This window comes from Notechis scutatus, chromosome 9 (assembly GCF_049901735.1).
Source record: "Notechis scutatus isolate UNSWTSFEM ecotype Mainland chromosome 9, rNotScu1.2, whole genome shotgun sequence".
NCBI lineage: Eukaryota > Metazoa > Chordata > Lepidosauria > Squamata > Elapidae > Notechis > Notechis scutatus.
In genome coordinates this window covers 549267-567263 of record NC_142017.1, presented here as the reverse complement: position 1 = coordinate 567263, position 17997 = coordinate 549267, and the positions used below count along the sequence as shown (strand labels likewise).

Sequence of the window (17997 nt, the reverse complement as noted above, 5' to 3'; positions counted from 1 at the left end):
CGCTGCCCCTCGCCCCCCCCCCCTTCCCCGGGCGGCAGCGCAGCTCATCCCAGGCAACCCTCGCCCGGGAGCCCCGGAAGGCGCCCCCTCCCCGAGCGCTCCGGCTCCCCAAGGGCGCCCCTCGAGCCGGCGGCTTCTGCCCCGGGACGCGGGCCAGGCGGCGGGCGCTGAAGCCGCAGGTGGCGCAGCCTTTGTGGGCCAAGCGCTCGGCCGGGACCGGCAGGTAGACGGCTCGCTCGCGAGGGCTGCTCCGGCCCGCCCCGTCCGGCCGCACCTGCCGATCCCGCGGCGCAAGAGCGGGGAGGGCGAGGCCGCCGGGCGCCGCCCCCTCTTCCCTGGGGCGGGGCTTCCAGCGCGGGCGGAGCCTCACCTGCCACAACCGGAGCGGCAGCCTGGCCGAGGCAAAGTTTGCGGGCTTGGCAACCGCGCGCACCTCCTCTCGCTGCGATGGGGACCCAGGCGGGGCTCGGCCTGCTGCTGCTGCTGCTGCTGCTCCAGGTAAGACGGGGCCCCCGGGCGCTGGAGCCCCTCTCTCCTTCGGGTTAGCCGTGCTGGGAGCCCTCCGAGGCAGCGGCTGGTGGGTCTCTTTCCCGCCTTGAGTTCCGGGAGCCCCTCGGCTCCTCTTCCCCGCCCACCCAGTGCTGGGGCCCGAGGGCGCCTCTCTCCCCCTTCCAGGGAGGCTCCCCCTCGGACTTTGGGACCCCAGTGGGGGCTCCGGGGCTTGGCAGGGGGCTTCCTCCGGATGAGCGGGTCATGGGAACTCCGCTATTGGGTTGGGCACCCCCCCCCCAACTCCCCTCACTCCTGTCTTTGGCTTCCAGGGTGAAAAGGGGCTCAGCCAGGATGGGGCAGCGGCCTCTTGCCGGCCAGGATTCAGCTTGGAGGCCTACCTGTTCCGGGTGCCCAGGCGAGACTTGGAGAGGGGCCGGATGTTGGGCAGAGGTGAGAGAGCCCCTGAGTGCTGCTGGCTGCCCAGTCTTGGGTGGGGGCCTGAGGGGGCTGAGGGAGAGAGTGAATGGTGCTGCCCCCTTCCAGGTGGAGGAAGGAGAGGAGATTCGGGTTGCATTCAGATCCCTTCTCCATTTCCTGCTTTCTGAAAGGGAAAGTGGTAGCTCTTTGGGGAATCTGTAAAATGGGTGTGTCAACCTTCCGCCTCTCTTAAGAGGGAGAACCACTCAGGCAAGCATTAAAAGGGGGAGTTTCTGTCCAGAAGGATGAATTTCAGTCCTCAAAAAGCTCCTTCGGCTCCATTAGGCCGAGCACTTCACGCATGAGGGTTGACTATACTGCTTACTAATTTATTTGTTTTAGTTTTTATTGATTTTTCTGGTAACGTTTTTCAATGATGTTGCCATCCATCCAGAATTCAGTGCATTGGGGCAGCTTGGAAGTATTTCCAAGAATAATTTCCACCCGCAGAGTCGCTGTCTTTTTATTAGTGGCTTCAATACATCGGTTCTGGTTTAGACCTTGTAGGCTGCCCAGATTTCTTGGAAACTTAGAAATGTACATGGCAAATAAATAAAAATATAGTAACGCTAAGAAGTTCCGAGAGAGAGAGAGAGAGAGAGAGAGAGAGAGAGAGAGAGAGAGAGAGACTCAGGTACTTTCCACCTGGCCTTTTCCTCCTTTGGCAAAGCAAGGTGGAGCTTGGCAGGAGGGGGAGGCCTGCTTCTCCTTGCAGCTGTGCAGGGTTGGGCCTGCACAGGCTCTGTGTGTGTCTGTGTGCGCGCGCACACACACAGGCACACAAGCAGTGTTTGAACGGTGATGGTTGCTTCTGGCTTCCTGCTGGCACTTCAGCCGTTGGGGTGAGCCTGAGAGGAGGTGGCTGCTGCCCCTTGAGTTGTGTCAACAGCCTCTGGTGAATCATTTACTTGGCTGAGCCGCTCTGCAGGCCTGATTTCTCAGCCCTGCTTCAAAAAGTCCCTCCGAGCTGACCTTGCCTCCCAGCGCAAACTGAGCAGGGATCCAAGCTGCTTTCTCGACCCCTGGCCTGGCCCTCCCCCTGAAACACTGGGCTGGCCCTGGTTTTGTGATCTGGGCACTTCCACTGTTCACATCCGGTGCTCGAGGCAGCAGCCAAACCAGGGTGCTCTTTTGCAAAACTGGGGAGTTAACTCCAGCCCCAGCCTCTCCGGGGCTCTCAGTGCATCACGTTAGGATGATTTCATTCCGTGTGTTCTCGTGTATTTCCGTGTACTTATGCCAGCTTCTTTAACTTCAGCTCCCAGAAAAGTTTTTCTGTGTGTGCTTTGCTAGTTAGGAAGACCAGAGTGTGGCTGGTGTGGGAGGATCAGTTCAGGAGGACCTCCAGGTGGCTACTGATAAGTGTGACAGGAAGAGCCTGCCCCAAAGAGGGACCGGCAGGGTTTTCGGTCTCGGTGGTGGAGACAGGTGGAGGATGCAGAAGGCTGCGCAGGTGCCGCAAAAGGAAAGGAACCCAGAGTTTCTACTCTTTGTGGGTCTGAGAGGAGGGAACCCCTCCAGCAAAAAGTGAATATTGTTTCATTACAGCACCTGTGTCTCAGTTTTAAAATGTTACAGCTTCTTTACACACAAGAAGCACCCAAACCCCTTCTGCATAAAATAAGACTACCAAAGCATCACATACTTTGGTAGGTTGTCCTTCGTTCATTTCTTTCTGGGAAGCTTTGGTTATTCAGTGGCTTCCGTGAAACAAAATGAGAGGCCAAACCAAGTTAAACTACCACGGATTGTCCACGAAAGCTCCTTACACTCCCACTTGGGTGCCGACAAATGTCCTCTCTGTGCCTAGGAATTTTAAATATTTTCTTGGCTGCCTACAGAGCAAAAAAAGCATGAAACATTTTCCAGCGTTCTAAGGTTTCCATGGATAATTCTGGGGGCCTTGAAGCCCTTGGGATCATCTGCAGAAGCAGGATTGTCAAAGCCCCCCAGTAGAGCAAAACTCGTCTAGTGGGTTTGCCTGGTTCACCCGATGTTCTACCAGCTCCTCTACCCAGGTGCCCTCCAGAAGGATATATCCTCTTCCCAGAAGGGCTGGGAAGCCAGGGGAACCAAGTGGGGAAGAGGCTGATCTGAAATGGGGCATCTCCCCATCTTCAAGCCTTGTGTTTGTGAGAGGACGTCTCTCTCGGCTGGCATCGTGTTGGCCTGCGAGCTCTGGCCTGTGCAGTGCTTGGGAGCTTCCTTAGAACCGGGCCTTGGGGCGCTTGGGACTCCCCTGAATGAGTCTTTGAGGTCACTTGCATCCACAGGGCCTTTATTGGGATAAATCGCCCGTTCCATAGTCACCTTGCTTCCTTTTCCAGTCTGAACTGGAGCTGACACTGATTGCTGCTGTGACTAATAAAAGGACTTGAACCTTTATTCTTCGTAGTTTTTTAAGGTGTGGCATCAAACTTTCAAACTTTGAAAGGCGGCTAAAGGAGGCCACCGCCCTGAACTGAGTTCTTTGTCATGTGATGGCTCTTCCGAATCCCCTGGAGCCAGGAAAGAAAAGAAAAGGGGCCGCTCTGGGTGTCCCTGGTCTGCTTCCGGAGGGGTCTCTCCTTCCTGGGATTGTGGGTCACCTTTGCCTCAGTTTCCTCTGCGATTTTCCAGGTCCAGCTAGCGTGGTCTGCGTGCGAAAGAGGCTCCCCTTTGCCAGATGGGGCTAGTTGGGGACTAGGTGGCCATTGGTGGGGCATGTTTGAGGTTCAGTCCTTGTGTTGGGCTGAGACTAGGAGTTGATGACCTCAAGGGCCCCTTCGAATTGAGTGTTTCGTGACATAGCATGTGAATGTGTATGACACACATGCAATACTTTATTATTCGCACATTGCAACATTTGAAGGAAGCTGAGTCAAGTTCCAGTGCATCTCTGGCGTGACTCCTTCTCCTTCCTGTGGTTTTTCCTGAGATTTTGGTGCCGTCGGCTCCGGTTGTTTTGCAAGAGGTTCGGTCAGATGAGGCAGAGCCTTGATTCACGCCTCTGCCCTGGATGGACTTGGTGGCCTTAAATCCACCAGACCCTAAAATCGGCCTCCTTTGTCCAGAGGTCTGCCCTCTTGGGGGACTCATGTTCTGCTCGGCCTCTGGAGGCTGCTGATGAGATGGTTTGTTTCAAAATCTTGGCTTAGAGATTCTCGGCATATCTCAGAAATCATACATACATCCACAAGAAGCTACCTAAGACAATCCGAGCTGCACTGAGGGCGTTGCGTGAGAGATGGAGCACCTGGTCTTCCCCTGGCCTGATTACGCACCTTATGCAAATGAGGCCCGAGGGTGGATGGTCAAGAGACGCCCGTCTGGCACTCGGAGCCCAGGGGCCACATCTCTGCCAATGAAAGAGGAAAGCCAGCCGGCTCCAGGCTGGCACACCCGGCGGTTTGGGAATGGGTATAATCAGGCAGCCGGTGGGCCCCAAGGGGGGGGGGGCACCCCTAGCCAGTGCTCAGGCCGCCCTCAGGCCTGGCAGGGAGTGGGCCTGGGTCCCACTTGAAAGGTCCCGCTGCCCCTCAGAGCCCTGCAGGGCCCTGCAGGGCCCAGGGTTTCAAGCCCAACTACGGCAGCTCGCCTCGCTGGTTCCATGGCTCAGCCTAGTTGGCGATGCCAGCTGGGTCTCCCTGAGCCTTGCGCTCAAGGTGGGCCTAAGGAAGGAGGTGCCATTTCAGGGAGGCAGGTTGTGGGCAGACAGAAGCTGCCGCTTCGCACGGGCAGCCCTTGGGGGCTCCTCATGCAGGCAAGGCTTCCTCCTGGAGCCCCAGAGGGGTCTTCCTCGGTCCTTTGCTGCACCTCCAGGATTTGCCTGCCCCTCCCCCACAAGTGACCCGGTTCACCCGATTAAGGGAGACTTTTCAGGGCCGGGAAACTCCCGCCAGGCGGGCCAAGGCTTCCGTCCTCTGAATCAGCTTTCAGGTGAAACTCTTGTTCTGCCACTTGGAAAGTCATGGCGAAACTCCAGGATGAGGTCACTGCTCGAGAGTCTGGCTCCTGCCCCGGGAGGGGGGGGAATTGTCCCCCTCTGACACATCCAAGGCACCGGCTGACCTTCCCTCTCGGGCTGTGGGAGTGACGTCATGGCCCTTGGTGGCCTTTGGCTCCCTGGACTCCCTTCCTGGCTCTGCTCCTTGTGCCTGGATCTGGCTTCCTTTCATGGCCAGCCGGGCATCGGGCAGCCCAGAGCCTTGAAGCACCACTGGAAGCAGCGATTCCGCTGCTAGGCAGGCAAGTGAGTCGTCCGACTTTACGGCCTTCTTTGCCGCCTGTTATTAAGCGAGTCACTGAAGCTGTTAAGTGAACCAAGTGGTCATTTAGCGAATCCAGCTTCCCCCATTGGCTGGGAAGGTTGCAAATGGTGATCATGTGACCCCAGGCCCTGCAGCTGTCCCAAAAACATGGCCGTAGCCAAGTACCCAAATTGTGACGGTCGTAAGTAGCAGGAGGGCCGCCTGTCAGCTGGTTTCTTCAGAGCTAGACAAGGACTCCCTGGAGCTCTGGAGCAGCAGCAGCAGCAGCAGAGGGGGGCGGCTCTTCTTCCTCCTGGCCAGAATTGGACGGGAGAGACTTTCGCATGCTCTGCTTTCTTGAAGGTGCCTTGAGTTCCGCAGGTCCTTGGAGTGTGCTGCTGTCCGTCGGGACTTTCCCTTTGGGAAGGGGCTCCTCCTGACCTTCGGGGGAGGGGAGAGCCTGTGTCCCCCCGTGTGATTCTTTTCTGCTTATCCCGGCTGGATGAGGAAGTGGGGCCTTTTTTGTGGTTTTGATGTGCCCCTCCCTGAGCTGGAATGTGGGAAGATGACGAGGGTTGTTTGCTTCCCCTGATAAAGGCTCCGAGGAAGCTCTGCCCATATTTGGCCTTGCATGGAGGGACTGAAATGGGGAAGGGGGAGATCCCCGCCAGCCCTTGTTCACCTCTGTTCCCAGGCAGTGCCCTTCGTCTCTGCTTTTTCCCCTTGGAGGGCCAGGGAACTTCGCTCCTCCTCCTGAGTGGAGAGAAGAGCCTGCTTTGAGGGGCAGGGGCCCTTCGGCCCAGTGGCCCCTTGCCAGGATCTCCTCACAGGGAAGGCGGCCTCTGGGCTCAGAGCCGGTTCTCACGGCTTCCCCCTTGGACTGCAAAGGATTGGGGCCCCTCCCAGGCGCCCTGGAGGGTTTGGGTCTCGCAGAGGAGCCCAGAGTTGCGGTCAGTCCTGTGGCTGCAGAGACCTGGCTGGACGTTGCTGTGTCCAGGCGCTGCTCTTCTCTGAAACACAGAAAAGGGGCTTTTGAGCCCACCTTCCCAGGACTGGAGACCTTTTAAAGAAGAAAAGCGAGGTCCCACGATGGCTGTGACACCAATAAAATCACAAGATTTACTACATTAAAAACAACAACAGCCAACCGCTTTTCTTTTTTGAGGAATCCAGGGAATTAAGGTCTGGGCTGGAATGAAAACGTGGCCATACATTGCAAGGCCGAAAAACACCCCAAAAGCCTTCAGCGTGCAGGGGTTTCATAGGTTTACCCAAAACTCTTCTCGTCTGCCTGGAAAGACAGAGGCTTCTGCAGGTTAAATGCCTTTCTGGGCAAGTCTGGGGCCAAGGAGGACCATTGTTTGCTCCCTTCACCCAACCCCCCCCCCCAGAAGGGAAGGAGACACCAGAGGTTGCCAGCCTCTCCCCCCCCCACACACACTCAGGTCTGCACTGCTGCAGGAGAGATGGGAGATGGGGGGGAGGGGTCATGCCCTGAAGCGAGGCTTTCCACCCCCACCCCTGCACCTTCTGGAGGGGACATTCCTATGCAGGAGAGCTTGGGATTGGGGTCCAGTGGGAGGGGATTTCCCCTGGGGCCCCCCTTTCCCACCCTTGGCCTCTTCCAGTGGTGGGGGTGTGGCCTGCGATGAGAACACACACACACACACACACACACACACACACACACACACACACGCCAGTGGACCCTCCCCTGCGGAGCCTGCCTGGACTTGCACAGATGGGGGGAGGGGACAGGCGCTCCTCCCAGGGCAAGACAAACCCTCTCCTGCCCCGGCACAGGAATTGAGCGCCGCTCCTCCCAAAGTAGGCTGGCTGGAGGAACCAGCTTGAGTCCCTCCACGCCCTCTGCCTTCCCTGCCCCCCGCCCCAGCCCAGGCATGCTGGCAGGACTGCTGTGTGCCCAGGTGGCTTCTGGGCCTCAGAGTCCAGGGCTGAGCCTCCCTGGGGCCCCAGGGCCAGAGGAGGGAGGGGGCAGTCCAGCCTCTCACTCAGGTGGCCCCTCCCAGCCGCTTCTTGTGGAAAGAGAATGGGCCCCGGAGCGGATGAGAGAGAGAAGGAGGACTCCCAAAAGTGAGGTTGCCTCTGGAGAAACCAAGAGGGGCTGGGAGAGCTTGCGGGGGGAGGGAGATCTTTGGAAAGGTGCTTCCCTGCCCCACGTCTGCAGGGAAAGACCCCCCTCATGTTCTCTGAAGGAGCCCTGGGGATTCCCAGCACAAGACCGGTCCTGAGCCTGCCTTTCCAGCTTCTCCCCTTCTCAGCAAGGAGGTTGGGGGAACAGGCCAACCACTGACCCTCCTGGACCTGGACATCCTCCCGCACGCTGGCCGCATCAGCCTGTCCGGTGGGACTTTGGGAGCCAAAAGCTTGGAGGGGAGTTCCCTGGACCGAAGGGCCTCTCTCTGGCCAGGCTGCAGCCTTCGTCCGGAGGGGGGAGAGGAGGCCGCCTTTTCCTGAGGAGAAGTCAAAGGGCAGCACCTGGTCTGGTTTCCTTAAAGAGACCCAGAGCTTCAAGCGTATTTCCCACCAGCCAGCGGCTCACTTCTGCTTGGGGTTTTGCACCAGCAACCTCCTTTTTGTGTTTGGTCTCACAGCTGTATTAATCCCAACCTCCCTGGGTATCCCTCAGTCTGGGGGAGGGGGGTCTTGCCCTTGGTGGGTATTCCTGGGCGGGGCTGCCCCTGCCCCACATTGCAATAGCACTTAGATTTCTATACCGCTTTCCAGCCCTCTCTAAGCAGTTGGCAGAGTCAGCCTCTTGCCCCCAACAATCTGGGTCCTCATTTGACCCACCTCGGAAGGATGGAAGGATGAGTCAACCTGGAGCCTGGTGACATTCGAACTGCTAAATTGCAGGCAGACGGCAGTCTTCAGAAGTAGCCTGCAGTACTGCACTCTGACCACTGTGCCACATGGCACATTGATTCAGCTCCAGCAGCTCCGCCGAGTCAGTCTCCCTTTCATGAAATTGACCTTCTGGGGACCCCAGTCAGTGTCCATTGACTTGGTCGGGGTGTGTGTGTGTGTGTGTGTCTGTGGAGTCTCTCCCTTGTCCAACACTCCCTGCTCTTTGGACTCCGGCTTCTGCCGGCCATCCCAGAGAGGGAGGCTCTTCTCTGGGCTGGGCTGGGAAAGCAGATGTTCCCCGGAGGGGTCACCTAGCAAGTCTCACACACCCGATTCAGCCTCCCGGGCAGCAACCGGCTTGGCAGAGATCCTTAAGCTGCACAGTCAGCATGATAAACCTCCATCGTTTGTGGTGGCCATAGAAACCAGGCGCCTTTGGGTCCAATGTGCTGTGGGAGCCCAGCCTGGCTGGTCACTTTGGAGTTTGACCGGTGGGGAGTGAATGGCATGAACCATGTTTGCCATCCAGGGGCTGCGTATTTTGAAGCATCAGGTCCCGGGAAGTGGGGAGCAGCCATTGGCAGAATCTGCCTGGTTAGGGGCTTGGATCTCTTTCTCTGGAGCGGGGTCTGCTCATCCTCCTTGGGGGGAGGGAGGCCTTGGAGAGAAGCCCTCACCCTCATCACCAGGGCATGAAGAGAACGAGCCCGGTGGCGACTGGCACATCCCCTTGGGCTCAACATCCCGCCAGGCTTAGCAGGCCTCAGGCTGGGAGGGAGGCAGTGCCTATGGCAGGCCACGAAGTCCGTTTTTCTCCTGCAGCGATGCGGGAGGTGAGCTGAGGTGGCTGGAGAGAAGCAGCCCCTGTGCCAGGATGCCCTGCGGCTGCCTCCTCCCCTCCCGCCTGGTGAGTCTTGCAGGCTCCCAGCCAGGCTGAGCTGGAGGCTGGGAGGGGCGGCCAAACCACTGTGTTTGTGTTTGAAAAGCGGCCTCTGCTTGTAGCGGTGCCACACTGGCGCCCCCTGGTGAGCAGAGTTGGCCAAGGCAGCTTGGCAAGAGCAGGCTGGTGATCCTTATTTTTGTATTTGTTTGATGAACATGTATTAGGTAACAAATATAAGTATAAACATGATTATTGGACAGGGATGATAGGCACGTTGGTGCGCTTATGCACACCCCTTACAGATCTCTTAGGAAAAGGGTGAGGTCAACAGTAGGTTGAAGTTTTGGGGGCTTGGGGAAGAAACCACAGAGTCAGGTGGAGTATTCCAGGCATCGAGCACTCTGTTCCTGCCTGCCTGGGCTCCTGGGTCACGGTCTCCGGCTGTCTTTCTCGCCCTTCCAGTGGACTTTGAGGGTTGCGCAGGGAGGAGCCCAGGAGCCTTCCTTTCCCAGGACACGCGCTTCAAGTTGCATCCAGATGGCACAGTTGTGGTGAAACGGGCCCTGCACCTCCACAACCAGGAACTGAGCTTCCTTGTCCACACGTGGGACCTGGAAGGCAGGAAACATTCGGCCAGAGTGACCCTGCAGCTCCAGCACCAAGGCCATCACCGGCTGCTTCCTCATGGGGTATGCACCCCCTTTCCCTGCTTCCTTGGGGGGAGAAGTTGCTGGTCTTTGGAGCCTGCTCTTTCCTTGCTTGCTTGCAGAACCAGAGAGCCCTGTCTTTCTTCACAGGAGACCGGTCCGTCTGCTCACGGGGAGGTGCTGTATTTTCCAAAGTCTTCATCTGGCCTGAGGCGGCAGAAGAGAGACTGGGTCATCCCTCCGATTCTTTGCTCTGAGAATGAGAGGGGCCCTTTCCCCAAAAAACTGGTGCAGGTAAGGACTTTGCTTCTGCTGGGATTCTCTTGCACCTTTTAAAGTTAGGCAGCAAATGACCCACAAATGCAGGGCCCCAAACATTGCAGCTTGTGGCAGCGCTGGGTGCACATTTGCCCTAAACCCCTTGGCTCTCACTTCAGCCGAGCTCGGGGCCTGCATTTCTGCCCCGGGCCAGGCAACGCAGCTGCCCCAGAGGGTGGGGAGGGCTGCAGGCCCACCCCGGTCCCTGACCCGATCTCCACCCCAATCAGATCAAGTCCAGCAAAGACAAAGAAAGCATCGTCTACTACAGCATCACTGGGCAGGGGGCCGACATCCCTCCGGTCGGCACCTTCATCATCGAGAGAGAAACCGGCACGCTGAAGGTGACCCGCCCACTGGACAGGGAGAAGATTCCCCGCTACGTGGTGAGTCCACATGGCCTGCTGTGGTTATACATGTTGCTTTCAATTTTGGGTGGCTGCACTGGGTGGCGGAAGAGCGCCTGGAAATCGGCCATGGGGATTGGGTGGGAGGGCAAAGGTCATTGCGTCCTCCAGGATGCCAGGACAGCTGGGTCCCTTTTGGGTGGCAGAGGGGTTTCGTCCCTACCAGAAAGCCCACGAAGGAACCCCGTTTAGAAGCAGGCGACTCTGGAGGGAAGCCACCACTTTCCTAAAGTGCCTGTTTATTCCTGTCCAAAATGCTGGAAATGTAAAAGCATAGAAGGAACCTTTTTTCACATGTGGTGGTCTTGCAAGGAAACCCAGAAATATTGGCAAAAAATCAGAAAATGGTTGGAGGAGATAACCAAAGAACAAATCGAATACAAACCAGAGTTCTTCCTACTAGGGATCTCTGACAAACATTTATCCAAAAAGATGAAATATGTAACAATTCATATTTTAACTGCGGCCAGATTAGCGTTTGTTCAGTGTTGGAAATCACCTTATACACCTACAGAACAAATGGTTATCCAGAAAATATGTGATTGTGCAGAAATGGACAAATTAACTATAGCACTTAAAAATAAAGAGCCTTTCAACATTTTACGATAATTGGAACTCTTGGTATAATTGGTTAATCCAGAGATAAACTGCTTAAAAGACAATGGGTAATTTAAGCATAGAAATCGATAAGATGTGCGTATTCAAATTAAGTTAGGAGAATTGGATCTTGCAGACTGTCAAAAAGGATATTGTCTGTTTTTAAATGTATTCTTTTCATTTCTTTTTCTCTTTCTTTGTTTCTTCCTTTCTTTTATATCTCTCCTTCTCTTATCTTTCCGGTTCGTAAGGCCGAGTTTTTCCCCCCTTTTTTGTGTATGTAATGTCGATATGTTTTTAATTGTAAGTTTAATAAAATTTATTTTTTAAAAAAAGAAGAAGCAGGCGACTCTGGAGGGAAGCCACCACTTTCCTAAAGTGCCTGTTTATTCCTGTCCAAGAAAAGTTCCCGTCTCCTGTCGTGGTGGCCCCAAGGGGCCTGAGGGGCTCCCGGGACCCCCGTCCCAGGCCTTCCGAGGGCATCCCTTGTCCTTCGGGGCAGCCTCTGCAGAGCTGGCAGCGCTGGGTGCCAAGGACTGTTGAGCTCTGTGAAAGAGGCTGCCTGGCTGCATCTCTGGCTTCTCTTCTCACCCCTGGTGAATAACGGCCTTTCTCCCCTGCAGATGCTTTGCCACGCGGTGTTAGCCAATGGCCAGACAGCAGAGGACCCCATGGAGATCATCATCAATGTTGGCGACCAGAATGACAACCGTCCAGTGTTCACCCAGAGCGTCTTCGAAGGGTCCGTGGAAGAGGGAGCTAAACCAGGTAGGGGAGTCTGGGTGAGGACACAAGACCCTGGATCCTGTTGCGTGGCTGCCCTCTGTGCCACAGGCACAATCCCTCCAGGACAGGGAAGGACAGTCCTGTCGAAGCCCTCCAGACCGCCCCCTCAGGCCAATGCCCGCCCAGCCATGCCCCTGTGGGATTAAGCAGACAGTCTCTGTGACAGCTGGGAGGCGCGGAGGGAGCTGGGCTCATGCTCGACTCCGGCGCTTGTTTCAAGGGAGCCCCTTTAAGCAGCCCTCCTTCCCCAGGAACGTCGGTGATGACAGTGACGGCCACGGATGCAGACGACGCCATAGACTCCTATAATGGCGTCATCACTTACTCCATCCTCAGCCAGGAACCGGAGCCGGAAAAACAGATGTTCACCATCAGTAACGAAACAGGCCTGATCAGCGTGGTTGTGTCCGGTCTGGACCGAGAGGTGAATGCCGGGTGTTGGGACAGGTTGGGGGGGGGAGGGGCCCAAGCAAACCTTTTCTAAGATGGGAATTAATCGGGGAGGTGGGCTGCATCTCTGTCGTCCATTTTCTACTGCTTCAATCCCAAGTGAGCCAGGGAAGAATCCTTGTTTGGCCCTGAAGGGAGAGATTGTTAGCTCTCCAAGGCAGCCCAGGCAGAAGCAGAACTGTGTGAGGGCTACCCACCCGCACAGACAATTGCAGTGTTTGGTTCTTTGCAGAGGATCCCCCAGTACACGCTAGTTCTGCAAGCGACTGACCTGCTGGGAGAAGGCTTGAGCACCACCGCGAAGGCTGTGATCACCATCACCGACGCAAATGACAACCCGCCAATCTTCGATCCTTTAATGGTAATGTGGGAGCCTGCCCCCTCCCACCCTTGGCCATGCTGGGGTTGCCCTGGGGCCTGAAGGCCATCTCCCTGTCACGCAGAAGCACCCAGCCGTGTCCTGCACTTCCTCTGCAGAGGCGCTGGGCGGGATTTGTGGCTCTCCGTTCCCTGGAGTCGGACCTCCCCCCACCCCGGTGGAGACTGGCCCTTGCTCCCCTCTGACGGCTCTGTCTCCTTTCAGTACAATGTGGTTGTGCCAGAGAATGAGGTGGGGGCCCTGGTGGCCACCCTGAAGGTCAGTGATAAAGATGAGGAGAATAGCTTAGCTTGGAAAGCCAAGTACAGCATCGTGAAAGGGGACGAGGAGGCGAACTTTGCGATCACTACAGACCCGGACACCAACAATGGTCTTTTGACCACGGCCAAGGTGAGCGGTGGGCCCCTCTTTGTGGGGGCTAGAATCCTGCGTGTCCCCAGCCCCATATCCCACTGGAGTGTCCGGCAGTTCCACTTAGGCCAAGTCAACCCTCCTTTTCTACCTCCTTCTGTCCTTCCAGGAACTGGATTATGAGACCCAAAGGCAGTATATTCTCCAAGTGACCGTAGTAAATGAGGTTGACTTCTCGGTCATTCTCTCGACGTCCACGGCCACCGTCACCGTCAATGTGAGCGATAAAAATGAACCCCCAGTCTTCATTCCCCCCGAACTGAAGGTGTCAAAGCCCGAAGATCTTTCTGTTGGCGAAACCGTAGCTCAGTACACAGCCCAGGACCCTGACAGGTTCCTGCAGCAGACACTCAGGTAGGGGGCTGTGTGGAGATGCTTGTGGCAAGGTCCATCATTTGAACGGGGAAACCCGGAAGGTCTGCAGGCCGCTTGTCCCAAAGACGCTGGCTGAGCCCGGGGCCCTTTCCCTTGCAGATACTCAGTGAGGAGTGACCCTGCTGGCTGGCTGAAAATTGACCCCGAAACTGGCATGATTAAGTCAAAAGCCCCCCTAGACCGAGAGTCAGCTTTTGTGAAGGATGATATCTACAAAGCCATCATTGTGGCAAGCGACAATGGTAAGCTTCCCCCTCCCCCAAACTCTGCATTTTGTCTTGCACCCAAACCCCAAAAAACCCCTGGGGAACTGGGAAGGGGGGGGGAATTGAGCAATGGTGCCACCCAAGTATACGCATTTGTGGAACTGACCCGCCCTCCCCTCTCTGTCCAGCGAACAAGCCGGCCACCGGCACAGGGACTCTCCTTTTGCATCTGGAGGACGTGAACGACAACTGGCCAGAACCGGATCCCCGAATGTTTGACATCTGCAGCCGCAGTCCAGAGCCCCAGGTGTTAAGCATTGTGGACAAGGATATGCCACCCAACACCAGCCCCTTCCTCGCCATGCTGGAATTTGACTCTGGTGCCAATTGGACAGTCAAGACCAACCAAGGTAGGCAGAGGCAGTAGCTGCGCTCCACAAAACAAGGGAAGCGCCTGGACACACGGCATCAAAACTTCCTGCTTTCCTCTGAATTCTTTCCTCCTTCTCCTCTCCAAAATGTGCATTCAAGTATTAGAGGGAGACTCATTAATGACTTCATTAGGTTTTTTAATTAGTGTTTTAGAGCACGGCTCTATGCAGCTCTGACTCACATTCCGAGTGTGTGTCCTTTGCAGATAGTCTGACCCTTAACCTGGTCAAGCAGCTGGAGCCTGGGGAATACAACATCGCCCTCAAGCTGACCGATGGCCAGGGGCTCTCTCACGTCACCACGGTCAAAGCCATGGTCTGCAACTGTGAGGGGTCTGCCAAAACCTGCGACCGAAAGGCGTTTCTGCCAGCGGCAATAGAGACCTCTGCCATTCTGGGCATCCTCGGGGGCATCCTCGCCCTTCTGAGTGAGTACGGCACTTCCTTTCTCCCCGTCCCCCCTGGGGAAGCTGGGCGGCTCCTCTTATGGCCCCCACTTCGGCCGGACGAGGGCTCCCTGCTTGTGGCTGACAGGGCCTCCCGAACTGCCTTGCAGTCCTGCTGCTGCTGCTGCTGCTGTTCGTGAGGAGGAGAAGGCAGGTGAAGGAGCCGCTGCTCCTCCCCGAGGACGACACGAGGGACAATGTCTACTACTACGACGAAGAAGGCGGAGGGGAAGAGGACCAGGTGGGCCTCTGGCTTTGGGCTCCTCGGTACCCCCCCACCCCGGTCCCTGGGCCTGAGCTGGGCTCCTGCTCCCCATGGCCTTTTCTTCCTGCTCCTGCAGCAGCTGGGAGGGCCGGTCACCCAGCATGGTGGTCCCACTTGACACCCACACACCCACACCCAGGGCTGGCATGGAGCTTCTGAGAGGGCCGGGCATTTGCTTGGTTTACCTCGGCCATCCCGCTTGCACATTCCTCCGCAGCTCTGATAAAAACGACTTATCTAAGCTGCGTTTTAGAAAGGGATCCCTGGAAAGTGAGGGCTACGGTGGAAGGAAGAGTGACCAAACAAAACCATTTTGTTCTTCCAAGGGAAGGAAGAAAGGTCCTCTGTTCACTGTCTGTGCTGGAGGAAGGGTGTCTTCCTGCCTGTCTGCCAGAATCACCCCTGATTCTGCTCAGCTCAGTCCTGGAGTTTCCTTCCTCTGCTCAAGAGCCTGAGGCCGTCTTCTCCTCCTAGGATTTCGATCTGAGCCAGTTGCATCGAGGCCTGGATGCCCGCCCTGAAATCACCCGGAATGACGTTGTTCCAACCCTCATGCCGGCCCCGCAGTACCGTCCACGCCCTGCCAATCCCGACGAGATAGGAAATTTCATCGACGAGGTGAGTGGCACCGGGAGCCCAGTTCCCAGGCATTTCAGGGGCGCAAGCCTTCCGTGAGAAGCAGAACGTGGGCACGGAAGCTAAATCCTAGTGGCTGAATAGATGCAGCCTGCATAGAGACGCCCTGCTCTCTTGAGCTTCTCCAAAGATTTGGTGAGCCCTTTGTCGTTGTTCCTCAACTTGAGCAGCTTTAAGACATGCGGCTGGGGAACTCTGGGAGTTGAAGTACACGTGTCTTAAAGTTGTCCCGGTTGAGAAAGTCTGTTGTAGAGAGATGCTTATGCGCTCATCAGCTCCCTCCGCTGTTCAACCAATGGAAGTTTTGTCCGTTTCCCTTCCTGCAGAACCTGAAGGCGGCGGACATGGACCCCACGGCTCCCCCTTATGACTCTCTGCTGGTGTTTGATTATGAAGGCAATGGCTCCGAGGCCACCTCGCTCAGTTCCCTCAACTCCTCCCATGGAGACCAGGACCAAGATTATGATTACTTGAATGACTGGGGAAACCGCTTCAAGAAGCTGGCTGACATGTATGGGGGGGGCGAGGAAGAGGACTAGGGGTGACTGGAGAGGGGCCTAGGTGTGGGGGCAGAAGGCTAGAAGGGAGAGAGAATAGAGCTGACTCTTGGTAACTCTTGCCAACTTTTCCACAATTTACCAAAACGTACACAAGAGATTCCCCCTTGAAGAAGATTCCGACAATCTCGCCTGTGTGGGATAATTATAATCAGGGTGGCCTTACTGAGGCTGATTCAATGCAATACGGAGTTTCTTTCTCAAAGGCTGGACACCCTCGGGGGGAAAAGGCCTCCCCAGGAAAGAGAAAAGTGTCTGAAATCTGTAAAGGGCAGATTTCGGTCTTGTATTCAAAAAGTTTCACCCGAGTGTCTCTACTGTCTTAATCTATCCTCTTGTTTACTTAAGAAGAGCATTGGGCTTCTTGGGGCAAAATTGTAATGCATCTTGGAGAATATGAGGAAAAATATGCAAGGAAACTATTTTTGTGAGGGAGAGGATAAAACACAGCAGCTAACATTATGGTCACGGAACAGAACAGAGGTTCCTATTAATGGCCCCATTGAGGGGTGAGAGCTTCTGCCTGCACAGATTGAAATCCCACAGTCTGGTTACGGTGGCTAATCATTGGAGCTTCCTCCAGGAAGAGCCCTCCAAGCATGCTGTTTCCAGAGCCCTAACCAAAAACACTTCTGGGGATTCTGCTCCTAAGTAACCTTTGGTTTCCAACCCTTGGACCTTTACTATTCAAAGGCAGCCTTGTGGGAGTGATGGGGCGTGTCTCGGAAGAGAGGCAGGATTTCTGATTTTTTTGCCACTGTTAACCAACATGGCTCTCCTCCTGGACGAATCCCCTTAGGATCCCTGAATCAACTTGTCCCAAGTGCCTTTGCTTTCAGATATTGCTTCTGCCAGACCTTTGCCTCTCCGAGGCCCGGAGTCCAATCTCTGTCGGGGGAGGCATCTGAAAAACCATCCGGCGTGATCCCTCTTACTGTGGCTTGGAAGTCAGGGTCTGTGCACTGCCTTTGAGAGCTTAATTAGTAAACCCGGTTTTAGCAGAGATGTTACTCGCCCCCCACGGTGCCTTCTCATAAAGTGCCTGAAAGGTGGGAGCAGTCCCCTTCCCTGGCCAACTCCTCCCGGCCCCTTTCGGCTTTAGGCTACCCCTTGGGCCAGAGGGGCCAGAGAGGAGCTCAGCGGTGGCTCAAAGACTGGCCCGAGTTCTTCCGCCTTGGGCCTTTGTCTGGGGACCAGGCCACACACACTCCTCTGCGGGGTCCTATAAAATACAGCTGGACAAGACGGTGTTTGTCCTCCAAGTAATCTATTTTAATTCGAACCGTTTCTTCTGCCAAGATGCCACTCGTTTCCTGTGATGTGTTTCCTACTCCTCAGCCCTGATGGTATAATTATTGCCCAATTGATGGGCGCCATTTGGAAAATAGCTTTCTAATTTTAGATCCGTATGTTAAGCTATCCTTTTGAATATATATTGTGGAAAGAATACAGAGATGCACATTTTTTAAAGTTATTTTATTGCACAGATGCTTTTAAAAAATAATAAACTATTGTTTAAAAAGTACTTCTTTTCTTGAATCTCTGTGATATTTCTTAGTCATTCTCCTGAGATGGCATGCTTTTTCTAACCTAAATGTTCTACTGACTTCAGACAGTTTTATTTTCAAAAGTCGTGGGGATGAATAACCAGATATATCCAGGGTAAAAGTACATCTTCTTTCCCAACTTGCTGTCGAATTTGTACTGTGATTTCCAACCATTCCAAAAAGCCATGCTCATTTCTAGACTTTTAACTGCAGTGGGTGTGCATGCGTGTACAATTCCGAAAGTCTTCACACAGTCAGCAAAGGACACTTGTTAGTATGAATCACAGGATCATAGTTGGAAGTGAACATAAAGGCTGCCGCGTTTGAAGGCCTTGCTCGCCTAGAGCACTTGGCTGCCTTGTTGCCCTTGAGGGTAGAAATGCAGATCTGAAGCCGGCAGCTGTCCAAGGGAGGGAAGGCGGAGGCAGCCAAGGGATTCAAGCCCTACAGATGCATCTTTGGGGCCGATAGCTCTGCTCCGCTCAAAGCATTTCCTTTTCACAGCAGAATTCTCTCTATTCCCAAGCCCTCTTCGCCTTCTGCTTCATTCCTCCACTTAGCACGAGGAACAAAAGCCTTTAAACCGGTTT

General features: G+C 55.3%; 1 protein-coding gene across 1 annotated transcript; it reads left to right on the top strand.

Annotated features, from left to right (window-relative positions):
* Positions 1–37: 37 nt before the first annotated feature.
* On the top strand, positions 38–17385 carry LOC113423418 (B-cadherin). Its single transcript, XM_026684815.2, has 16 exons — positions 38–498; positions 822–942; positions 9412–9638; positions 9747–9890; positions 10145–10300; positions 11542–11686; positions 11956–12128; positions 12387–12515; positions 12738–12923; positions 13054–13298; positions 13419–13561; positions 13714–13935; positions 14163–14384; positions 14513–14643; positions 15142–15285; positions 15630–17385. The coding sequence occupies exons 1-16, from the start codon at positions 448–450 to the stop codon at positions 15840–15842; spliced, it is 2652 nt and encodes an 883-aa protein (XP_026540600.1). The 5' UTR covers positions 38–447; the 3' UTR covers positions 15843–17385.
* Positions 17386–17997: the final 612 nt, after the last annotated feature.